General features: G+C 45.3%; 1 protein-coding gene across 1 annotated transcript in view; it reads right to left on the reverse strand.

Annotated features, from left to right (window-relative positions):
* Positions 1-26,763, reverse strand: part of LOC308280042 (receptor tyrosine-protein kinase erbB-4-like) — a 789,750-nt gene that overhangs the window by 234,768 nt on the left and 528,219 nt on the right. The window contains 1 exon segment of the mRNA XM_080720298.1: positions 25,093-25,278. Coding sequence (XP_080576424.1) covers positions 25,093-25,278 — 186 coding nt within the window.

Raw genomic sequence — 26,763 nt, forward strand, 5'->3', positions numbered from 1 at the left:
AATAATGAATAATGAATGAATACTTTTTCCACCACTGGTCTCTATATCACTCTCTCTGTCTGTCTGTCTGTCTGTCTGTCTGTCTGTCTCTCTCTCTCTCTCTCTCTGCAAAAACCCACAGTGGGTTCACACTGTACGTTGCACACGCTCAGTGTGATGGATAAGTGTGCTTTGCGTGCGCTGTGTTTCCCCAAATGGGTGAGTGCAGAGCAAATGGGCCTCGCAGCCCGGCCGCGGCGTCTCTGCCGCGCCGCAGGCGCCGCGCTGTCACTTTGTGCCACATTTGCCTGGCGTGTTCATCAAGCACCCAAATGGGATGACGGAGCTTCGGACCTCACTCCTCGTCCTAGCGATGCCGTGATGTCATCCGCTATCCCCTAACACAGTGGTTCTCAACCTGTGGGTCGGGACCCCCAGAGGGGTCCCCAAATTATTTTGGGGGGTCCCCAGATGTTTAGCTAATTACATCCTGCACATATACTTCTACATTCATTAAAACTCTGAACTCTGACTGGGGAAGGAGTCGGGGAGATGGGTGGATTATTGCTATTGTCTTGAGTCTCATTATAACAATGTCCTGCCAATCAAAATATGTCCCGACTCCGAATCTTTGATGGCGTGTCATTAAAACTTGCACACTGACTATTCACTGACTATTACGTTACCGTGTTACATGAAGTCACTTGGCTTTCAGGATAAAATTACCCCGTACGGGTCCATTTGATTTCATTTTACACTTTACAGAGCTAATAAGGGTCCATTTGGTTACTAACTTGGGACCACCTGGAACCCCATCAAGGGCCACCGATTGTCCACAGACCACTGGTTGAGAACCACTGGTATAGGACATAAATTCCCGGAAGAGAGAAAAAAATAAATTTGGAGATACAAGATTTCTGCCTGGCAGCAACTACTAGGCTATATGAAATGTATGGATTGCAGATTTGTATTTATAGCCCTGAAAGTGTAAATATGGAACCGTAAGGGATTTTACTATGAAGTAGAAGACTCCCCTGTCCAGCACCGCACACCTGGACCCCCCCCACACACACACACACACACACACACACACACACACACACACACACACACACACACACACACACTGAGGAAGGGCATGTGACGCTGCCCCCTTGTGCCACCTGATTGGGTCCATTGTGTGCGGGTCTTATCAGAGTGGGCCCAGTGCTTGGCATGCCCACAGCCCCCATGCAGCAACGCATTGTTGTCTGCTCCCAACCAATTCACTGGGCGGGTGCACAGCTTGGGTATATGTGGGTATGTGTGTGTGTGCGAGCACAGGGGCGTCACAAGGGGGGGAAAGTGGGACTGAGTTACTAGGGCCCAAGGTGGAGGGACCTTAATTATTTTATACTTTAGCTATTGAAAAATAGCAGATATACAAGCTCACAGCGCGGCACCGAGTGCCGCGCTGCGAGCTTATAGATCTGCTATTTTTGAAAAGTTGTAAAAATGTGTGCAAATCTTTGAATATATGTACTTTTTAAACAAACATTTGTAACTCAAATTTGCTTCTGGGGGGTCCCTGGAACTAAATATTTTCAGATGGGGGTCTGTGGCCAAATACATATCATTTTGGGGGTCCTTCACATGAAAAAGTTTGAGCACCACCGACATAGAAACATACTGTAGGTTTTTCAAAAAACCTTAGAAGGATTTGAAACGTTTCAAAGACTTGCACAAATGTTCAAGATTTTTCAAAAATAGCAGATCTACAAGCTCACAGCGCGGCACTCGGTGTAGTTAAAAGAGCAAAATAATGCATAATAATGCGTTCCCAGTCTATTAAACCCCCTCCCCCTATGAAGAACATTCATGGGGGGATTCCGCAGTGAATCCTTGTACCCAGGGCCCAGAATTTGGTGCGACACTCCTGTGCGCGCACACACTTTTTGGGTTATAAGGGAGCTGGGCACGGGGACCTGGTGGTGCGGCTCTCTTATCTCCCCCTGTGGAAACAGGCGCCCTACCTGCTCACAGGCGCGTGGTTCCTATGATGAACCAAGCCGCTTTTCCCCTGCTTTTTTTACCCGCCCTCCCCTCCTCCCTATGAATCTCTCTGTTCCTTTGTGGAGCGGAGGTGCTTAAAGCATTTAGACCGGGTAACACATTACTGAGTGGTATTATTTTATGCTTTAACTATTAAAACAATAGCAGATCTACAAGCCCACAGCGCTAGATCTAAAAAATCGTGGACATTTGAATTTTGACCCAGATTTTGACCCGATTCTTTAAGTGTCTTCTAAATCCCTCTAAGGTTTTTTGAAAAACGCATGTTTCTACGTCAGTGGTTCTCAAACTCTTTCATGTCAAGGACCCCTAGAATTATATGTATTTGGCCACCGACCCCCGTCTCAAAATATTTTGTATCAGGGACCCCCCAGAAGCAAATATCTGAGTTACAAATGTGTAAAAATGGGATATTCAAAGATTTGCACACATTTTCATGACTTTTCAAAAATAGCAGGTATAGAAGCTTGTATATCTGCTATTTTCAATAGTTAAAGCATTCAATACTCGGCCTAAATGCATTAACCCAGTTTGGACATTCCAAATATACTTCCCACACAGTGGGCAGACAACACAAGCCACAGAGCTTTGTATCCCCAAAGGAGTCTGGCTGGCCGCGCTCACAATAATGGTCCCCGGGTGACAATGGCTTTCCTGCTGCCTCCCATTAATGAAAGAAAAATAAAAACCTCCAACGTTTGTTGTTTCTAATTGCACCTTTTAAAACTTTTATTTCCAGGTTAATCTATTTTAACCCATTTTAAACTTGCCCAACTGACGACACCGCAAAAAGTAGAATTCCAGTTGAATGTAATTTTTTTTTTTTTAAGTTGATTCAAAACGTGCAGTAGGGTAGAAACAAATTAAATCGGTAAGTGCATTTCTTTTTCCTTTAGGGCAATATTGTTTGGTATTTCTCAGACAATGCCAGACAGATAACTGGAGGCCAAATAACGTTTCAGACTTTATTTGTGCAGAGAGAGGTCTCTGTCCGAGATTATTAGTCATACTTTAGAAAATGTCCTGAACACATGGATGTTTTTTACAGCATGGCTTTGCCAGAGGATAGCTGTCCATCTGAGAGGGTCTGTGTTTGTGTGTGTGTGAGTGTGAGTGTGAGTGTGAGTGTGAGTGTGAGTGTGTGTGTGTGTGTGTGTGTGTGTGTGTGTGTGTGTGTGTGTGTGTGTGTGTGTGTGTCGAGAACAGATTCAGAATCAACGGATCATCCACGGGGTGAGGCACAGCCCATCAGACTGCATGATATCTCGTCCCCACTCGCAGGGCACGTTCCAGGAGATTAGTTGTGTCTTTATAATGTCACAGGCAGCACGCAGTAGGCGGAAAAACAACGATTAGCCAAACAAGAAAACGCAGGGCTGTTGTAACACTAACAGTGTTGTTGCTTTTTCACAAAGCTGAATTTTTAATATGGTCAGATGGTTGTTGTTGTAGCTTGAGGTAGCATTGGCTGCTACTGAGTGCTCACAAGACGACAAGACACGCAATGGTGGTTGAAACGGTGTTACCTATAACCGCGGTGTTGACACAGACGATATTTTTGGTGGTAAAAATCTCATACCTGATGCAACCCTAACGCACGCACGCACGCACGCACGCACGCACGCACGCACGCACGCACGCACACGCACACGCACGCGCACACACACACACACGCAATCACACACACACACACACACACACACACACACAGCCCTCATTTCCTAACTGCGAGACAGAGTGAGTTAAGTTCAACAGCCTGTGGATCATGATCCACTCCCATGATGACACACAGTGGTAGACAGTTGAGCCAGCAGAGCAGGACAGGGCATTAAGCAGCTGTACTGTACCCCCGTACACCTGGCTGGAATACTGATGCTGCAGAGTAATGAAACTAATGAAACACTTGTTTCCAATGGTGGTCCTGCATTTTGACCAGACTTCCTTGCAGATGGGTTTTAATCATCGGTAACGCAAAAATAATATGTTACTTTTCTCTGAAAGGTAATCATGTAAGGTGACGGAAAACGTTTTAATTAACTGTAACGTAACGTGTTACTTTTAAAAGTAACGTCACCCAACACTGTTCAAAAATAGCCGATCTACAAGTTCACCACCAGCTTGTAGAACTGCCATTTTGGGTACTTGATGCCATTACTTTTGTACTATAAATTTTCAATAGAGATTTTTTATATTGTGGTATTTATTGCTACTTTACTTAAAGCTGCACTATGTAACAGTCCTCTTCTACCCCTGGATTTGAGCCCGGTTTCCAGCGCTACCATTGAGATAATAGAGCCTGCCTGCATGACCTTGAGGCCAAAATCCACGTCAGATATCTAAATGTCTCAATAAAGAGCAGAGACAAAAAACCACCCAGTTATATCATACTCTACCAACCATGGTGGATTCCAGGGACTCTATAGGTTCCTTTAGGGGAGGGGGTCTTAATTCACCCTTTGTCAAGTCCCGCCCGTTGTCCCGCCCCGCTTCGCACCCATTGGTTGCTGTGTCTAGGTGGGACAAAAGTCCTTTCTCTCCGTCCACTACCATTGAAATTCAGTTGCTTCTTATTGTTATTTTGTGTATTCAATTCTCATTTTAAACTTGGTTTCAGTAAAAAGGAGCATCTCAGGTGCAGTAGAGTGACTGGGCATGTTTTTAAATGTTTTTATTTCACCAAAAATTACGTGTTACGTAATTACGTTGTTCAACATAAATAAGGCGGAACCCGGGCGGGAAAAGGCAGAAAGAGCGTGCTGGTTGGTCAGTCAGAGACCAATCAGAAGGCTGACAAAGGGTGAATTGACCCTTACGTCTGTAACTATGACATTATACATTTTTGTATACTGTCAGAGTTAAGGGAAGACCTTGAAATTTAAAGGTTTGAGAACCACTGCTCTACCATACAGATTGGACAAAATGTCATTTTCTTCAGTAAAATATCTGAGTACTTCTTCCAGCTCCATGGAGCCCCCCCCCCCCCCCCCCCCCCTCCCAAAAGCAAGGATGAGGCGTGCCGCTGCGGCCGCTGCCAGATAATCCTGTTTTAGCTCTTAAGCAGTAATTTCATAAAAGCAGGCACCGTGCGACACCGCCTTCTGCATAATCAGGAAATATGTCCGTCAGTCACAGCGACGCGCTCCCTGCGTGGGATTCCAAGGCGGAGGATGGTCTTAAGAAGTCCTACATTAGTCTAATTTTCTCAGCGGAAGAGAAGAAAGGCCACCTCCAACCGCTGCAGATGTACTAGTTATATTGAATTAACGTACTCCGCCATGCAGATTGGTTCAAATAATGTTTTATTCATTGATGGAAGTTAGCTGCATTGTGTATTTATTTTACCCTATAGGAACACCACGAGTGTATCCCTCTTCTGCGCATGTCATAAAAAATTCCTGTGGCCGATTACATTTGGCGGTTCTTGGTGTGAAAATGTTTTAGAGCCACTTGATCTATATCGTACCAACTTCTCCATAATGTGAGCAAGTGTTTCAAACAATCCGGGACTGAGAGACAGAAACATTCCTTCCTTCATTGCGACCGAAGGTCGCAGTATACCATGAGAAATGTCGCAGCTTGTCTCCGTGTCAGTCAGTCAGTACACATTTTTACAGTCAATGGGTTGGTTCCTTTGTCACTGTGACATCAAAGGTCATATCACAGGTGACATCACCTATGTAAAAGTCCATATATGGGTATTCCTCAGAATCTCTTTTATGCCCATATATGAAGAGCCCTGATGTCATCGATATATATATCACTGGCCAGATGGCCAAGCCATGGCCCCTATCTGTGTGGCTGATATTTGATATAAATGCTACCAGGCCCTCCTCCTCCGGGGCTTCTCCCCATACACACCCATTGTAACTTCAAACTCCATTTTAACTATGATAGATTCATTAAAAACACCCATTATTATATTTTTTTTCTGGTGACTCATACTGTCCTCCTAATATGTGAGCAGGCCGTGTTTTCTTTTTCTTTTTTTTTTATAAATGTTTTAAATAAATTAAAAGTTTGTATTTAACTTTTTCCATTTTCCCAAAAAACACGGTGATTTGCGGCAACGATAGAAGACGGCCTTTATGGCAAATGAGCCGAGCATCCTCCTCTGGGCACGCCACGGCAGGAGGAAGTCATCAAAGCATCAATTAGCGCGGCGGCGTGATGGACGCGGGGATAGCCGCCATATAGCCTCAAGGCCGGTCTTTTGATGGACTCTCTCCACAGCCCAGCGGCTTACCAGTTCAACAGGTGAAATAAACAGCGGCGAGACAAGAGACAGTGACAGACAGAGAGAGAGAGAATGAGAAAGGGCAAGAGAGAGGGGACACGAGTGTGAGGGAAGTTAATTTCGATCTGCTGAGTGGCGCCACACTGATGGAGATTATGGCTAATGGCCATAATGGGTTCGCCTATTTCCTATGACACTGTTTAGTCCTGTGATTCATTCAACCTTTTGGATTTCGAGCGACCCCTCCAGCTTGATGTGTAATAGGGCCACGGAGCACCCGTTTAATACCTCAAGAGTTCATCTAACTCAGAGTTTACAGACCTGCCAAGCGGGAAAATCTGTGGTTTAATTGTTGGATTTGAAGCATCCTGATGTGGAACTTATTAGCACACATTAGCTCTTCTCCCCCTTTTAATGACATGACATTTGGTACTTAAAGTACATTTTCATACCAATACTTTTGTACATTCACTCCAGTACATGTTGAATACCGGACATTTACTTAAAGTATTTCTACGTTACAGTATTGATACTTTTACTAGGTAAAACGTTTGAATAGTAGGCCTACGTTTTCCACCACTGACGGGTAGGCAACCTGAGGCACATGTGCCAACATTGGCACAGGGTGATGACTGACTGGCACACTGGCAGTGTGAGAGATCATTTTTCTTTCAAAATAATATATATATATTTTTTTAAAACAAAAGAACAATTAAGTCCCCTCATATTTGTATGCAAATCACCTCCCGCACTTCTACATTCATTACAAATTCTGAACTCTGGGAGTCTGAGTTAGGTGGGGTTATTGCTGAGCGATCATTACAATGTCCCGATGTGAAAGAAAATATTTCAGAAGGAGAATATAATACACACACACACACACACACACACACACACACACACACACACACACACACACACACACACACACACACACACACACACACACACACACACACACACACACACACACACACACACACACACACACACACACACACACACACACACACACACACACACACACACACTCTTACTTGTTGAATGTAGGTATCGCACACTGACCATCAAGAAAATAAAAACATATGACACTCAAACAGTTTGCCGACCCCTGTGCGTACCGGCTGATGAAACGGTGACGCAGTTTGGTCTCATCTCTTTGTCTCAGTGTATTGTCTCGGATAGACACACGTCGTCAAAAACACTTATTTTGTAACACACACGCACACTTGAGACGTGTGCATCGTGCATGCACCAGTAAAGCTATTATCCACTCTCCCTGCTCTATTGCGTCTCACCGTCTCTTCTCCAAGACGCGTCTCCTCGCTTTCATTAGCGTGGTATTGTGATTCTCCACAACATCAACAACACACAGTCACTGGCACTGCAGTGTTGACAGAGATGAGGAGAACACCTAACCACTTAAACCACTCTGTACTTGGTAAAACGAATACTTCATTTTGAACCGTGGTCCCCCGGGGGTTGATCTCCACCCCGGGGGAGATCAATGTCTTCAGCGAAAATAGCTGATCTATAAGCTCACAACATGCTCACAACGCAACATGTTGTGATCTTGAAGATCTGCTTTTTTTGCCGAATGTTCACCTATTATGACGTGGTAAAACACCTCAGCAAATACTGTTGCTACTTTGAAACATTTTGAAAGTAAAAGTAAGTGTGGTCAAGTGTGCCTGTGGTTTATAACAATGGTTTTCAACCTTTTTCATGTCAAGGTCCATTATTTATTTGGCATTTGAGCCACGGACCACCATTTGATGAAATTTAGCCTCTCAGACCCCACCCTGGCCACAATAGTCGATATAAATGGCATGAATTTGCAGACACCGGAAGTGCTGCGGTTAACCGAAGTTACGTCATGCGTTGCAGTCTTCCGGTGAAATTCTCCCGGCGGAAGTAGCACCGTTTCATGCCGTTTCAGCCTATGGTCGTAACCAGGCTTTTCTCTTTGCAGATGAGTAGGCCTGGCTACGCGAGGCTACTCAGACCCAAGACTTATGTCATGTTGTTGTCATTGGATAGGATTTAGTCCACAATTCCATGCTGTATTGATGTGGTGCCATAGAGAGAGATAACGTTGATCGAAATAACAATTCCTCTTCATTCTCTAATTGTGTAGAATTCTTGTGAATTAAGTAATACAGATGATTAACAATAATTTAACTCTTGAGAGCATTAAAATGAAACCAAATGGACCCGTAGGGGTCCGTTTGGTTTCATTTTACGCTCTCAGGAGTTAAAGATCTGTAAGAGCAAGAGACCTGGAACCCCCTCAAGGACCACTGGTGGTCCCCGGACCACCGGTTGAAAAGCACTGGTTTATATTGAACCAGAGGCAAATGTTGAACAAGAGCTTGTGACTAAATAATAACTACAATGGTCCCATTGGAGCACAGGTTCTTTTTTTCCTGAAAAGTAACAATTGGACGTACAAGGTTTCCACGCGAAAGCGGCGATACGCTAATGCAGTACACGTACACACACACACACACACACACAAACACACGATGGCAGCCGTGCAAGTCAAGTCTGGCTGCTCATCAGAAGCACACTTCCAGACGCAACCAGGAGGAGGCGGGACTCGAACCAGGGACCTTCCTGGCCCCCGGGGCGGCCGCTCTGAGCCCACCCAAGCCCCCGGGACCGAGGGGGAGCTTTGAAGCGCCATGGACATTGACGCGTGTTCATACCGGAAGTGCTCGCGCGTCCATGAACACAAACTATGACGCAAAATGCGTCACAGAAGCTAAATAGAAGCCCCACTACGTCACGTTGTTCAGAGGCGTCTCAAACGCGGAAGTACACTCATGCGCTAGGTGAGCGGGGATATCCGGTGTCCACAGAACGGGGATAAAAGGTTGTGTGCGGACACCAGCGACAACACACACACACACGCACACGCACGCGCACGCACACACACACACACACACACAAACGCACAGACACACACACACGCTTCTGTTCTGGCCAAATAAGCACCCCCTCTCTGCTTAGTCAGGGAAAGTGAAAGTAAGTAAATACTGGAGACTTTCAAATTTGGCTGCTGATCTCTGAGTCTTATCTCTTGCTTCCATTTGCATGCGGATACGTGCGCGCGATGCACACACACATGCACACACACACACACATACACACACGCGCACGTATGTGAGCGCTCGGTCTTGGTTGGCTGTATGCCTGCTGGATACCCTCATACGCAGAATACTGTATATGTGTGAGCATGTGTGTTTTATGGAGAATGGAGTGTATTTTTGCAGAAACCCACACATGGCAAGAAACCACTCCATTCCCATTGATTTAAACTTCAAAGCCAGCGGAGGTCATAAAAATAGCAAAAATAGCTGATCTAACAAGCTCAATGTTCTGCCAATCCACTAGAAATCTAGATCGACTATTTTCACAATTTTAAATCATTCTCAAAATGCTAAATACAAAACGAAGGGTTTTGGACATACAAGGTTACCACCCCGACAACAACGATTTGCCTCCCCCCCCCCATCCCGGCTCAGAGCGGTGGACCCCCTCAGTGTCATTCACTGTGCAAACGGGGGTCCGGCTGCTGAGCAAACACATCTCTCCCACACTCATTAGGCAAGCCTTAAGTCCTGCTCACTTCCTCTCCCCCCTCCTCCTCCTCCTCTCCTCCTCCCTCTCTCCCATGGCATGGCTTTGAATCCCATCGCCTCCCCTTCTCGTCCAACTGACTCTGCGCGCGTGTGTGTGTGCGTGTGCGTGTGCGTGTGCGTGTGTGTGTGTGTGTGTGTGTGTACTCGTTCACGGGCTGCTACGGTCTCATGTGGGCCTTGGCACATGTGTAAGCCATTCTAGTTTTCTCTTTTATTTCCTCTCTCTCTCTCTCTCTCTCTCTCTCTCTCTCTCTCTCTCCTCTTTCTGTGCCTCTCTCTCTCTCTGTCTCATGCTCGTGCCTCTTTCTCTCTTTCTGTGCCCCTCTCTCTCTCTCTCTCTCTGTCTCTCTCCCTCTCTCTCTCTTTCTCATGCTGCCCCAAGGACATTTTTAATTTCCCTACACACCCACCACACTCTTCTTTCTTTCTTTCTTTCTTTCTTTCTTTCTTTCTTTCTTTCTTTCTTTCCTTCTTTCTTTCTTTCTTTATGCATATCGCTCTGATGAGACCCCTTAAGCCTAATTTGCTCTCCGTACAGTCCATAGTGTGACGGTGACGCTAGCAGAAAAGACACGTTAGTTAAAGAAATCGCTGTTTGAGGCAAGTATACACATTAAGCCAGAAGCACCAAGAACCAACAAGCAAGACATATCCACTGTACACTTACAGTAAGCCTATACTGTAGCTGATCCAGTGAGAGATCATCATATTTGCCAGCTGTGAATACCAGTAAGACTCCCTAAATCGAGAGATAAGCCACCGTCAGGTCGCATACGCAAACTTTGGAAGGCAATGGTAGCCAATCAGGAGGGAATATGGGAAATGGGACAGATCCATGTTGATGACATGACTGTAGAGATACTGTGTACCGCTTTGCGTGATTTTAGGGCAAAATCTGTAGGAGCAGTGTCCAAAAATGTGTCTTGCAAGAATAGGCATCATGGTGGCGCTAGAAGAGGGCCATGTGAGAAATGAGGGGTGGGGTTTGGCAGCCACGGAGTGTGTGTACAAAGTTTGGCATAGATCGGGGCACAACGGTGGCAGAGATATGAGTAGGGGAAAAGTGTGCGAGGTTCTGATAGTAACTGCGACCTGACGGTCGCAATAAAGATATGTACTGTAGCTACTGTACATATCGCCGCTGCATGTCGGGTTGAAACCTCATATGTCTAAAACTGTCCCATCTATATGTTCAAAAATATCAGATCTACAAGCTCACAGCACATCACTTCACTCTCTTCTCGGTGGAACGGAACCCTAATCTAAGGACCCTAAATGTACATTGGAAAATCATTTAACTCTGAGAGTGTAGAGATGTGAGAGATCTCTCTCTCTCTCTAAACCCCCTCCCTGCACAGAAGCAGAGTGAGTTTTCTCATTCATTCATTCATTCATTCATTCAGCTTTGGATTATTAATGGAATAATTAGGTTTGGGATGTATTGGAATTAACAAATCAATCACTAAATTAAACATGCAGGGGGGGATACAGAGTATGCCTGTCTGTCTGTCAGTCAGTCAGTCAGTCAGTCAGTCAGTCAGTCACCAGGCACAGCATTATAATCGAACCAGAATAGATTAAGCATGTGTGTGTCCCTGTGTGCCCCGTGTGCCCGCCGGAAAATGGGAAGACATTTGGACCGTGTCACAGATGCCACACGGCTGGCATGCATGGCATCTGATCCGGCCGGGTGGGGGGGGGGGGGGGGGGGGGGGGGGGGGGGGGCGGGGAGCAGGACAGGGTCCATTTATTTTAGTTTTGAGGAACAGCGGGTATGCTGCAGCGCCGTGTCCGCGGGCCAAAGTCTGGACCCGTGCATGGGGCGCGCATCGCGGCCGCAGATTCTTAATCATACAATTATGTCTCCTACTAATCCCATAAACGCCCCTCGGTAAACTAAAGTGATCTGCAGTCGTGAGCAGTGAGTAATCCTAATAAAATGTATTTATGTAGACTCCTTGTGGCTCTGCGAACAATGTAAAAGACCCGTGTTCCCTGAAGAAGGCTCTCTTAAGCGGGAACACATTGGGCTGCAAGCTTGAATATATATATATATGTTTTGCCTATCCATAAAATAATAATAATATAATTTTTTTTCTCCAACGGAACAGTGTGCCATGGCTGTTCGGCAAGTTTTCCTGAAGTGCTACTACATTGCTGGTTCTCAAAGTGAGGTCTGGGGGGACCCCCAGAGGCCCTTGATGAGGCGTTCCAGGGGGTCCCCAGCAGAACGAGGAACAGTTTAAACCAGGGGTCTTCAAACAGGGGGTCCGGGACCCCTAGGGGGTCCTCAGTGTTACTACAGGGGGTCCCCCAAATCTTTGTGTGATAGGAACTTGTTTTTTCCCCCATTCTTATATTCCATATTCGTCCATATTCTGAGAACTTTAGCCAAAAATAGTGGGGGGATCCCCAGTTAGCTGACCTACAAGTAGATGTAGATGTAGATCTGCTATTTTCGGCAAAGAGCTTTGGAAGGGGAAGAGAGCTGACTAAGTACAGTGAAAGGTCAAGTTTATCGAAGGTTCAAGTGGTTAAAAATCTGAAAACACATATTAACACAAATCCTATTTTCCTCTGAGTAGATCTTCTCTAATGGGGTCCCTGACAATGAATTCTTTAAAGGGGGTCCGTGACCAAATACATTTACATGTGGGGATCCTTGACATAAAAACATTTGAGAGAACCCCTGCAGTATGTATAGGCAGGGGTGTCGCACCAAATTCTGGGCCCTGGGTACAAGGATTCACTCACATTTTGTGCTTTAACTATTGAAAAATAGCAGATATACAAGCTCACAGCGCGGCACCGAGTGCCGCGCTGCGAGCTTGTAGATCTGCTATTTTTGAAAAATCATGAAAACGTGTGCAGAGTCTGAATATTTCAAATCTTTCTAAGGTTTTTTGAAAAACCTAAATTTCTATGTCAGTGGTGCTCAAACCTTTTCATGTCAAGGAAGTATTTGGCCACGGACCCCCATCTCAAAATATTTAGTTCCAGGGAAAAAAATACATTGTATTCAAAGATTTGCACACATTTTCACGACTTTTCGAAAATAGCAGATCTACAAGCTTGTGAGCTTGTATATCTGCTATTTTTCAATAGCTAAAGTATACAATAATGAAGGCCCCTCCACCTTGGGCCCTAGCAACTCAGTCCCACTTTCCCCCCACTTGTGACGCCCCTGCAGTATGTATGGGACTCCACTGCTGTCCATGGAGGTGCTCTGTCATATTCCTATAGTATTATAGTATGTGGTATAGTCTGCATTGCGGATGACAGCACTCCATGTGCAAACCTCATCCCTTGGCAATAAAGCGCTGGGAACATGTCTGTAATGTAATGAACCCTCACACTACTTAAGTCAGCTCTAGACAGGTGACCAATGCAATCACGCCTTTCCAATCCACCAGATCTGTCTGGCAATTCCCACACCTTCGCGCATCCTCCAATTGCACGCTGATCCTTGGAGATAATTACCTACGCCCAGGGGACTTATCGCTCTCAAAACACCCCCACCCTAAACCTATTCCTTTTGGGTGGAAATCCTGTATGTCCAAAGCCATACATTTTCAGGAAATGTGTTCCAATATGGATCCAATGTAATTATTATATAGTCACAAGCTCTTTGTTAATACTATGTTTCATTGCTTAAATCAGCGGTTCTCAACCTGTGGGTCGGGACCCCAAATTATTTTGGGGGGTCCCCAGATGATTAACCTAATGTGCAACATTGTTTTTTCACTCCACAGTAAATAAACCAACATAAGGTTTAAGTGTATAGAGGGTATCTGCACATTTCTAAAGTGACAATTTAAGGACTTTTTAATACATCTAAAATGATAAATGAAACATTGGCCAAATTGTCAAATATTAGAGGCAGAAATTGTGAAAATAGCAGATCTACAATGTGAGCATAGAACTGTGTTATTCAAACCCTCGTCGGGGTGGGGGGTCCCCAGTTAAAATATTACTATTTTGGGGGTCGCAGCCTGAAAAGATTGAGAATGACTGGCTTAAATAGGCCTACTTATGAAATCACACACTTTGCCCTTTAATTTTCAAAAAGAAATCATGAAAAGAACCGATCTACATGCTCACGACGCGTCGCATCACAACGCGTTGAAACATGGAGATACAAGGTTTCTGCCAGACAGTGGCGCTACTTTTCACGCTCCCCTTTGCAGTCACCCCATTTCCGTTTTTGGTTGCATCAGCCGTGGAAAATACGTGCAGTAGCCACCTACTATTTGACATCTCTGTGTGTGTGTGTGTGTGTGTGTGTGTGTGTGTGTGTGTGTGTGTGTGTGTGTGTGTGTGTGTGTGTGTGTGTGTGTGTATTTATTTGCATCATGCATGCTTTGCGTTTTGCGCTATGCGTAACAACCTCGGTGGGGGGGTGGGTATGTTCGGCGGAGGGGGGCGGTGTGGTAACAATGCGTGTCCCGACAAGCCCTGAGACGCGCCATACAGAATATCGATATCGAGTATTATGAACTACACTCCTGGGAAATGGATGTGCTGATTAGGGATCAGTTGGTGAGCCTGGGTGACAATTGGGAATGTGATCGCACGTTAGCGCCGGTCTGTGTAAACGTGTTTTAACTCGCCAACTATTGATCTGAAAACTCCACGGCGGATAGCGGATCGCTTCTTAACAACATGATATCACTGTCAGGCTTTCTAGTATGCTGGATATCTGCCTGTTTGGGGATCATATCGAGATTGTGATTGTTTTTCTTTTGTTGCCGATACAAGTGGTTCTCCAAGTGGGGCCCACTCAAGGACTTCCGGGGGTCCTTTAGGGGGTTCCAGCGGGTCCCCAGCAAAATGAGGAACAGCGTTCTATTGTTCAGCTATTCGATTATAGCTGGATCTACAACACAACATGTTGCATCGCGCTGGGAGATCAGATTATAGATCGATTCCTGAAGAATTATGTCAAATGTTGACACATTCTCCATTATAGCAGCCCCTATGGCACCAAATAATTTCCAATGGGGCTCCGCGAGACCGCGACCAAGTACAGTAGATGAATATAGAGGTCCTTGACCTGGTGTAGAAAGAGCAGACTAAGTACAGAGTAAAAGGTCAAGTTTATTAGGTAATGACGGTTCAAGTGGTTAAATATCTGATAACACAAATTGACATGAATCCGAAATACAGTGAAGATTGTGCTGTCAAACGATGAAACTATATGGAATCTGGGGGTCCCTGCTTCATCTCTCTCTCTCAGCTAAGGGGTCCTTGGCCTGACAACGTTGAAGACCCCTGAACTACAGTAAAGTACAGTACATATCGGTGACTTGAACCAACAAACCCCTGTTCAATTCATTTCTAATCTCATCTTGAATCTCTGTCGCCATTCGTCTGCGGCGGAACAGTTTGTATTCAGTGTGTCACTACCAACAAACAAAAGAATGCCGGCTGCAGTCGCTTTATATTATATTTTCCCCCCCATCTCTTTCACTTTGCATTGCAAACACCACAGAAAAGGAAGGCTGCGTTCCCTCCCTTGACTGAAGCTAATTGTTTTTGTGGGTGGTGGTAGATATATCTATAAAAGATGAGACACACTGGCTTCTCTTAGTCCATTTAGGCCTAGACTATTTGAATGCTTTAACTATTGAAAAATAGCAGATATACAAGCTCACAGCGCGGCACCGAGAAGTCTTTGAATATCTCATTTTTAAAGTGAACATTTGTAACTCAGATATTTGCTTCTGGGGGGTCCCTGATACAAAATATTTTGAGACGGGGGTCGGCGGCCAAATACATATAATTCTAGGGGTCCTTGAATTGAAAGAGTTTGAGAACCACTGACGTAGAAACACGTGTAGAAGGATTTAGAAGACACTTATAGAATCGGGTCAAAATCGGGTCAAAATTCGAATGTTCTTGATTTTTCAAAAATCGCTCACAGCTATGAGCGTGTAGATCTGTTTTCTCTTTTTTAGTAGTTAAAGCATAGAATAAAGATACGCAATAATGTGTACCCGTTCTAAATGGCTTAACATTCTGCCTTTCACACCTCAGACCAAATGGTGCTGAGTAGGCTGTCCTGGGCCGGGGGAAAGGGGATTATGGGAGATATGAGATCAGACAGTTACGCTTCCGAAAAGATGTCTGACTGCAAGGTGGTTGATATATTATTATAAAGTGCTAAACTGGCACACTTCAATTTATCTCCCTTATTTATTTTTTTATTTCTCCTCTCCAAAGGATGAGTCGGCAGCTCAAAAAATCTCTGGGAATTTTACGCGTTGTTTTTTTTATAAATAAAAACAGAGAGTAAGAAGAAAGCTGAGAGGGAGGTAATGCGTTTATCTGAGGCGAGCAGCGATACCTGTGGGTGCACAGGTGCATGATGGGTATCTCTGGCTCAACATAACGCTGTGCTGCAGTGGTTCTCTGACTTTTTCCATGTCAAGGATCCCCAAATTAATATTTATTTAGCCAGCAGACCATCTGAAAATATTTCGTTCCAAGGGACCTCCTATACAAGATTTGCGTTGTTAAAATGTTTCCAGATAACATATTCAGAATGTTTTTTCACGTTTTCTCCAGATGTTTTTGTAAATAGCAGATCAAAAGCTCACAACGTGTCGCATCGTTCAAGCCTTTGGTCACATCTGTTCCCTTGCCGGGTGGCTTGAGAGTGAGGATTGTGCGCTCGCTTGTACGCTCGCTTGCACGCACGCACACATGCACACGCATGCACGCACGCTCTCTCTCTCTCCTTGTGTCTCTCCCTATAGCGTCTGTCTCTTTCTGGGTCATTTGCGGATGTGTTGTCCTTATGTGGTCTGACAGACAGACAGACTTACGGACAGACGGGTGGACTGGCAGACTGACGGACTGACGGACAGAAGGAGAGAAACACAGACAGACACATGAAGGGCAGTCGTTAGCCTCGCTCAACCCCAGAACATGGGCCGAGCCACAGCGAGAGAGAGAGAGAGAGAGAGAGAGAGAGAGAGGGAGGGTTAAAAGAGGTTATCTTTCAACCAGGAGAACATAATGGTTGTGAGGAAGGGGTAAAGGGATGAGGGAGAGAGAGAGAGAGTGTGTGTGTGTGTGTGTGTCTGTGTCTGTGTCTGTGTGTGTGTGTGTGTGTGTGTGTGTGTGTGTGGTGTGTGTGTGTGTGTGTGTGTGTGTGTGTGTGTGTGTGTGCGCGCGCATGCACGTGTGCAGGTGCACACCGAGGCGAGTTCAGTTTAGTGATCAACTGATCCGTGCTCGTAGAGGAGAGGACAACTTTGAAGGTTTTTTTGTTTTTTTGTTGTTTGGAGTGTTTATACAATCGGCACTCCCGTTGTGTGTGTGTCTGCGTGACACACATTAGGAGAGCAGATAATGTGTGTGTGCGTGCGCGCAGGAGAGAGAGAGAGAGGCGTGTCCGCGGAGATGGCGCGAGGGTTGCCCCGGTGGAGACTCCTCGTGGCTGCAGATTAATGGCAGCCATTACCTCAATGCCCAAAACACAGCGCGCTGATGAAGAGGCTAGTGCCATGGCGGCCGCGGCCGCGGCCAATCAATTTGCAGCACAGCGGTCACCTGTGCCGGGTCAGGAGGCTCGCGCAATGGCCGCCGGCGCCTCGAGGGGCGGCGGGGAGGGGAGGGGGTGGACATCTACAGTGTTAATTTCAGGTGTCGATTTAACCCTGAGACGCAGGGGCGTGCAGAGAATGTTAGAGAGGCAGGGGCTGACATTTCTGAAAAGGGCCTTTTGGTGAAAATATCGAAAATAGCAGACCTCCAGTCTGGAGGTGGGTTATTTTCGGTGCGCGATATACCACACTGAACTAAGCGTAATCAAGTCAATACTGGAGATGTGGCGTAACGGCAATGGATTTGGCAATTCTTTCAACATAAGATGCTGCATTCATGTTCAGGAGAGTTTGGACAAGGCAATTCTCTTGAATGCTGCCTCGAGCCCTGACATGTCTATGTGTGCACGTGCCTGCCTGAGAGTGTGAAGAGAGACCCTTCTCCATACGGGGAGCCTCTAACCGCCCCCCCCCCCCCCCCCCCCCCCCCCCGTGGTTCCCCTCTCCACACTGTAACAGCAGACCCTTTAAAGGGCCAAATGAAAACGGGGGAGACGGGCGAGTTATTTCTCCCCCCTCTCGATAGAAAATAGCATTTCCCGCCGAGAGAGGTTCCCCATCATTACCCTGAGAGCTCAAAGATCACTCACAGGGAGAGAGAGAGAGAGAGAGAGAGAGAGAGAGAGAGAGAGAGAGAGAGAGAGAGAGGGAGGGAGAGAGAGAACTGTGGTTTATTTATCTGTTATTCACCCACATGCACGCACGCACACACACACACACACAGTCACGGACATGATGCAAGCACAGAGGCATTTTTACGTGCACACATTTTGTACACACACACACACACACACACACACACACACACACACACACACACACACACACACACACACACACACACACACACACACACACACACACACACACACACACACACACACACACACACACACACACACACACACACACACACACAGTACATGTGAGGTGGAGTCGAAAAGCGAATAATAAAAACGTGCTCTAGAAGCTACCCAGCTAGTGTGTGTGCATGCGTGTGTGTGCGTGTGTGTGTGTGTGTGTGTTCTTCCTGGTTCACTATACTTGCGCACCCCTAAAAACCTATACAAGCTCCCAACTCATGGCAGCTTGTAGATCTGGTATTTGTGGACCGCGGTACAGACGGCTGATTCGCCTGGGCACGGGGAGACACAGAGCAACACAGGTCCTCATCATATTAATCAACCGTGGATTGGAGTCATGTAAAATTCATTTAACCTATTTAGGCCAATAATTATTTATAATGCTTTAACTTTAACGCTGCAAGCTTGTATATCTGCTATTTTTGAAAAAAATGTGTGCAAATTTCTCAATATATATTTTTCAGAGCAAACTTTTGTAACTCAAATCTCTGCTTCTGGGGGGTCCTTGGAACAACATATTTTAAGATGGGGTCCTTAACATGGAAAAGTTTGAGAACCACTGTTTTAGAGGAAGGATTTAGAAGTCGGGTCAAAGATCGGGTCATATTCAAAGACTTGCACACATTTTCAAAAATAGCAGATCTACCAGCTAGTGCCGCGCTGCAAGCTTGCATATCTGCTATTTTTCAATAGTTAAAGCATAAAATAATGGTTAAAGTTTTAAAAATCGAACGCGACTCGGGCGCGTTCTCGGTCTTTGAGGCTTAATAGCGAGGTTTTCCTCAATCATTTCTCCCGCCCCCCCACCCCCCCCTCCTAATCACAAATGCAGTCTTTATTATTCATGTTTTGTGTCTTCAGAGTGCCAGAGGCCGTGGAGCGCCACACACACAGGGGTGTCAGAGGAGACGTGTGTCTTTCCGGTGTGCGACCGCATGAACACCTCTCACTTGACCCCGCGGGTGAATTGCCCTGTTGTCCGACAACGCCAAAGGACTTATTTGCAATTCCTATTCCCAGGAGTGGTCCTTATTACCAGTAATGGGGGAGATAAACAAAAGAAAGAAGGCCCGGGTCTCCTCCATGTGCTATTGATCCCGCGGAATCGATTAACTCATTCATTGCTTGGAAAACTAATCACGTCAGAGCTGCCGCCGCATCTGTCCCAGAGCCTCTCTCAGTCTGTCTCTCTGTCTCTCTGTCTCTCTCTCTCTCTCTCTCTCTCTCTCTCTCTCTCTGTGGCTTCTGATTTCGACTCTTCGAGTCTGAGAAAACAAAGAAGTCTTTGAGACGGACTGAGAAGCATTAACTTCATACCCTGAGGTCTAACGTGGTGTAGGAAGACGATATTATGGCACTGTCAATGCACTGTTTGTGAACTCTGGGCTCGTTAGCCATGCACGTCTCAATCTATTTTCTTGCCTTTGAATTCTCTTCCGACCTTTCTGTTTCTTTTCCCTCCAAGTCATATTATTGATATTTCCACCCTGCCATATTGATATCTGACTTGTTTGTTTTTCCTGTTGCTTTCTATTTCTCCATCTGTTTCCACCTATGTTGAAACGGCAATTGAAGGATGCTTGTATATGGCAAAGAATTTCGCCCACTCTTTTACACCTGTGAACCTGTAAACGCAAGGGTCTTCAACAGGGGGTCCGGGACCCCTAGGGGGGTCCTCAGAGTTACTACAGGGGGTCCTCCAAATCTTGTGTGGTAGAAACTTTTTTTCTCCTTTTTTATATTAACCATTTGAACCCTAGCATCCATATTCTATGAACTTAGCCAAAAATAGCAGTTGTGCGTTGCGAGGCGTTGTGAGCTTGTAGATCAGCTATTTTAGGCAAAAAGGTTTGGTGTAGAGGGGGGAAAGAGCAGACTAAGTACAGAGTGAAATGTCAAGTTAAGTATTGACAGGTACAGTAATTGACATGCATCCAAAATACAATGATGATTGTGCTGTCAAACGATTAAACTATATGGAATCTATGAACAGGTTGTGGGGGGGTCCCTGCTTCATCTCTCTCTCAACTAAGGGGTCCTCGGCCTGAAAAACATTGAAGACCCCTGCTGTAACGTGACAATAAGGCCCTCTCTTACTCTCTGTGTCCTCTTGTAAGCTTCTCGAGATCTTTTCTCTTTTCAATTCCATCTGTACCTCTCTTGTTTGTCCCTTGTTTGTCTAAGCGTCGACTCGTCCTCTACAGGCGGCATGTTTCTCTCCGTCTGTCTGTGTCACTCATTTCTTCCTGTCCTCGCTAAGAAAGCCCTTGAGAAACAGATGAGAGCCCCTACTCCACCCCTACTCCACCCAACCACCCAACCCCACTAGCCGCCACAGGTGAAATCGAATCCAATTACGGCAATAAGTACCCATTTAAGTAATGTGTTCCTGGAGTCGGTGGGATTCATCCATCACGCTTTATACACACACACACCACACACACACACACACACACACACACACACACACACACACACACACACACACACACACACACACACACACACACACACACACACACACACACACACACACACACACACACACACACAGTGGCGTCAGTTCAGAAAAAGCTAAGGTATGGCAACAAGTCACCCCACCCCCCCCCACCCCCCCCCCCCCCCCACCCCCACCCCCTTCTACGGTTTCTTGGTCTGGATATGGCAGCCTGGAACGGTTGTTCAAGTGCAGCTAAACTTGGCATGTTAGTAAACATGCCAAAATTAACAATAATGAATTGCACCTTTGCAGCCGACTTGCGGAACCTGGGAATATAGGCTACCATTTTGTCAAGATGGGGAGAATAAAAGTGTGGGAGAATATATAATTATAATACCTTGAAAGTGACCATTTTGTTACATTTTGCATTTGTAGTTATTTTACTGTAATTTAACAACATTATAACCAGAACAGATAGACAAAGAGACATTCATGGATTTATATTTAAAAGTAACTTTTATTTTCCCCCCTAGACCCCAGGGTATGGCAGCTGCATACCCCTGCCATACCCAATTGACGCCCCTGCACACACACACAGTGTGTGTGTGTGTGTGTGGTGGGGGGGGGGGCTTCTGCTCACGACCCGCTGAAAGCTGTCGTCGCCGGTTGCTCAAGAGCTACGCCATGAGGGCCAATCAAGTCTCGGCGAAAAGAGGAAGAGGAGATTATCTCAAGCTCGGACGGTGACAGAGATTCCGGCGTTGCCCCGGAATTGCCGCGCGCGCGGGTCAATAAGTGCCGTTTGGCGGGAGCACGCTTGGTAGTTAGGTAAGCTAATGGCGGCATTAGCGTGACGGTGTTTGGTTTATGGGTAAAAAGAAAAAATCAAAGCACTCCGGCTGGCTGTGGCGTCTGGTCACGGCTAGCTGCGAGAAATCCCTCAGTCCCGGGACTAAATGACCTTTTCTAGTGCCCTGTGAAAGTAGCTCCACTATAAATGATTTTTCAAACTAAATCCTCTTTGGGAAGGTAGCCAGAACAGCGGCAGTAGCTCAAGCCAGCGTGCAATAGGATTGTGTCACTCGTACAATGGCCGCACCTGTATATCTCACAACGCACCTGGCTTAACCGTCAAAGACCTGGAAAGCGCCCGAGTCGTGTTAGATTTTAATTACTTTAACCATTATTTTATGCTTCAACTATTGAAAAACTGCAGATATACAAGCTCACAGCGTGGCACCGAGTGCCACGCTGCGAGCTTGTAGATCTGCTATTTTTGAAAAATCGCGAAAATGTGTACAAGTCATTGAATGTCTTTGACCCGATCTTTGACCCGACTTCTAAATCCTTCCTCTAAATCAGTGGTTCTCAAACTTTTTCATGTCAAGGACCCCCAAAATTACATTTATTTGGCCGCAGACCCCCATCTCAAAATATGTTGTTCCAGGGACCCCCCCAGAAGCAGAGATTTGAGTTACAAAAGTTTGCTTTGAAAAATATATATTGAAACATTTCCACACATTTTCACGATTTTTCAAAAATAGCAGATCTACAAGCTCGCAGCGCGGCACTCGGTGCCGCGCTGTGAGCTTGTATATCTGCTATTTTTAGGCCTAAATGGCTTAACACGGCTCCTGGGGAGGCCATTTAGTCCATTTTGGGGGGAATAAGTAGCGCGGGCCATTCAATCAGAGTGAAGGTAGTTAAGAGTTGAGGAACGGACGCTATCAGCCGCGGCGAAATTAATCAGGACTTGTCGAGGAGCCGACCTTACAGCTGCTCTAACACAATATTCGCAGCATCTTGGCTAAATTTATTCCGGGGCGCAATCCGAGCCGGAGAGAGTGATTTAGCTCCTTTCCAGACAATTTAACCCATTTAGGCCTAGAATTATTGAATGCTTCTTTAACCAGTGAAAAATAGCAGATATACAAGCTCACAGCGCGGTGCCGCGCTGCGAGCTTGTAGATCTGCTATTTTTGAAAAAAGTCGTGAAAATGTGTGCAAATCTTTGAATATATGTATTTTCAAAGCGAACGTTTGTAACTCAAATTTTGCTTCTGGGGGGTTCCCTGGAACTAAATATTTTGAGATGGGGGTCTGTGGCCAAATAAATATCAGTTTGGGGGTCCTTCACATGAAAAGGTTTGAGCACCACTGACATAGTAGTCTCTAAAGAACAGACTGAGCTCCAGTTAAGTGAAAAGGACCTTTTCTTTGACGATGGCTAGCCAGATTGCCGTCATAGAAACATAGGTTTTTCAAAAAACCTTAGAAGGATTCAAAAGACACTTATAGAATCGGGTCAAAATTCTAATTTTCACGATTTTTCAAAAAATAGCAGATCTACAAGCTCGCAGCGCGGCACTCGGTGCCGCGCTGTGAGCTTGTATATCTGCTATTTTTCATTAGTTTAAAGCATAAAATAATGATACACGATATCGATATGTGTACCCGTTCTGAATGGGTTAATGGCCGCGACCGTCTCTCCACAAAGCAGATTTGGGCGAGCGTCTGTCCTCCCGGAGCAGATGTGCACCCAGGCAGCATGTAATGGTCCGGCAACGTCCCCACGCCAGCCGGCTCGGTGTCAAAGAAAGACGGAGAGAAACTCAATCAGAACTCAAAAACTTCCCGAGCAATTACGCCATTATCAAGCATTCTGGCGGTGGGTGGGGGGGTTTGGCTCGTTTTATTTACCGATTATGAAACGAGAGTCGGGCGCTGATCACTCCTGCTGTGTTTTTCATTTCATGGAGACGAAAAAAGACCGTAGCCACGAGTCATCGGCATGGATTCAAACCCTCAACATAAGGTACTGTTGATTGATCGGCGGCGAAGAATCTGTTCTCCCAACGGAGAGTATATAGCTTCATGGTAGCCAAAAACTGACACACACACGCACACGCACACACACACACACACACACACACACACACACACACACACACACACACACACACACACACCCAGTGGTGTAAAGTAACTAGCCTAAGTACATTTACTTAAGTAATGGATTTATGTAAACATTTTAGGTATGTGTACTTTACTTGAGTATTTACAATTTCCAATACAATACTTCTACTCCATTACATCTCGGATCCAATTATTGTACTTTTACTCAACTACACGTATTTGAGACCTTTAGTTACTAGTTACTTTGCAGATATAAATTATAATCTTATAAAACATACATGGACCACTTTAACCCTATTGTAAACCAGGCTATTTGAAAATAGTCGATCTACAAGCTCACAACGCAACGCGAATCCCAGCTTGTAGATCTGCTATTTTCAAACATTTTGTATTTTACTTTTGGTGCTTTGAGTACATTTTGGCGCCAACACGTTCATACTTTTACTCACGTATATTTTGAATTCCTGAGAATGGAGCGTTTTTTGCAGAAATCCTCTACTGGCAAAAAACGTGCATTCTCATTGAAATGCATTGGCGGATTCCACTCTAGGTATTTTGGTTTGAGGGCACCCTAACAGAGTATTTCTATACTGCAGTACTTTTACTTAAGTAAAGAATGTGAGTACTTTTTCCACCACTGACACACACACATACACACACACACACACACACACACACTTGCGCTCGTGTGCACAGCACTGCATTAATTCACACAGAACACTGCACTACTCTTGTGTAAACAACAGCTTATGTTTGCACCGTTTTGTATGCGACTTTGTATTCCACTGTGCGCTGAACCGTCGATTATAAACTCGATAAGGCTGTGTTATGTCAAACAGCGGGAACAATGGAATATGGAAGAGATTCAAACGGATTACAATATCCCCTGAAACATGTTCCAATCTGTCTCCAGCTTGCAGGAAATGCTTTTACAATGCCACATGTGCACACGCAATCTGTTCCCCCATTCAGGGGCGTAACAAGGGGGGGAAGTGGGACTGAGTTACTAGGGCCCAAGGTGGAGGGGCCCTAGTAACTTTAGCTATTGAAAAATAGCAGATATACAAGCTCACAGCGCGAGCTTGTAGATCTGCTATTTTTGAAAAGTTGTGAAAATGTGTGCAAATCTTTAAATATATGTATTTTTTAAGCAATGTGAAGCTTGACCAATCCTCAATCCTGAACGCACGGGACAGACAAAGCCACTCCTTGGAAGCGGCTTTCACCGCTTCAAAAAAGGAGAACCCGGAAGTGGCTTCATTTTCCTGTGAACGAAACTCGCCCCTTGGTGTGTGTCGACCCCCCTTGGCTTGCTTGCTCGCTTGCTTGCTTGCTCGCTTGCGTCTCCTCTTACCTTGGCGATCTGGACGGACCAGTTGAGCAGCAGCTGGGAGCCGATGTTGTCCTTGTGCTCGTGCACGTAGTCCAGCAGGCAGCCGTGCGGCATGAGCTGCGTCACCAGCTGGATGGTGGGGCTCAGGCACACGCCCAGCAGACGCACCAGGTGGGGGTGCTCCATGCTGGCCATGATCAGGGCCTCCTGGGGGGAAGCAGGGGGGGCCGGGGGTGGGGGGGGGGGGGGGGGGGGGGGGTGGGGGGAGAGGGGAGAAGGCAGAAGGGACAGGGCAGAGAGAATTGTTTTTAAATTTTAGGCATTTAAAACCCATTTAGACCTAGAATTATTGAATGCTTCAACTATTGAAAAATAGCAGATCACAGCGCGGCACCGAGCTGCAAGCTTGTAGATCTGCTATTTTTAAAAGTTGTGAAGTCCACATGAAAGTCCACATGAAAAGGTTTGAGAAACACTGACATAGTAGTCTCTCAAGAACAGACTAACTGAGCTCCAGTTGAAGTGAAAAGGACCTTTTCGTTGACAATGGCTGGCCAGATTGCTGACATAGAAACATAGGGTTTTTCAAAAAAACCTTAGAAGGATTCAAAAGACACTTATAGAATCAGGTCAAAATTCTAATTTTCACGATTTTTCAAAAATAGCAGATCTACAAGCTCGCAGCGCGGCACTCGGTGCCGCGCTGTGAGCTTGTATATCTGCTATTTTTCAATAGTTAAAGCATAAAGCTGACTGTCAACCTTTAAGTTGCTGCAAGGTCAGGGGGGGTAATTTACGGCAGTGGTTCTCAACCTGTGGGTCGGGACCCCCAGGGGGGTCCTCAAATTATTTTGGGGCGTCCACCAGATGATTAACTTAATGTGAAATATTGTTTTCTCACTCAACAGTAAACAAACCAACATAACGTTTAAGTGTATAGGGTAAAATGACAAATTAACCATTGGACAAATTGTCAAATATTGGAGGCCGAAATTGTGAAAATAGCCGATCTACATCTCACAGAGCATGTAGATCTGCTATTTTCACAATATAACCTTGTTATACAAAATGTAATGCCTCAACTCTTAGTGCTCGTCAGGGTGGGGGGGGTCCCCAGTTAAAATATGATTATTTTGGGGGTCCCGGCCTGAAAAGTTTGAGAACCACTATTTATGGGGTAATTATGCAATTAATTTTCCTCGATTCCATGATGACATACAATACATTGTAGCAGCAACAACACTAAAAGTAATAATGGATAAAGTTACAGAAAAACAAATATTCAATAAAAGTGGAAGTATGGAGACAACATTTCTGCCCAACAACCACAATGTGCTCTATAGAATATTACAGTATTTTTCCTAAATGCCATAATTCTATATTAGAAATGTGTTAGTTAGACTAGAATAGGCATTCATATATTTATTGAGTTGTGATGATCTCAAATGAATTGAATTATTAATGCAAATTCAATTACCCACTATATGAAAACTATACTGTGCTATAAAAAAAATAACAAGAAAAGGAAGTAGACCGCAAAGCTGGCATAGATCTAAATAAGACACAGTAACTATTATTATCGACCAGCAAGCACTTTAGACGTTGACTTTTAGAATTTTACAAAGAAACACTTGAATTCAATAAAGAGCACACTTGGACAAGACAGAATACAAAACAGATTAGTATAAATAG

The sequence above is a fragment of the Nannobrachium achirus genome, assembly GCF_963921795.1.
Source record: "Nannobrachium achirus genome assembly, chromosome: 24".
Lineage (NCBI taxonomy): Eukaryota > Metazoa > Chordata > Actinopteri > Myctophiformes > Myctophidae > Nannobrachium > Nannobrachium achirus.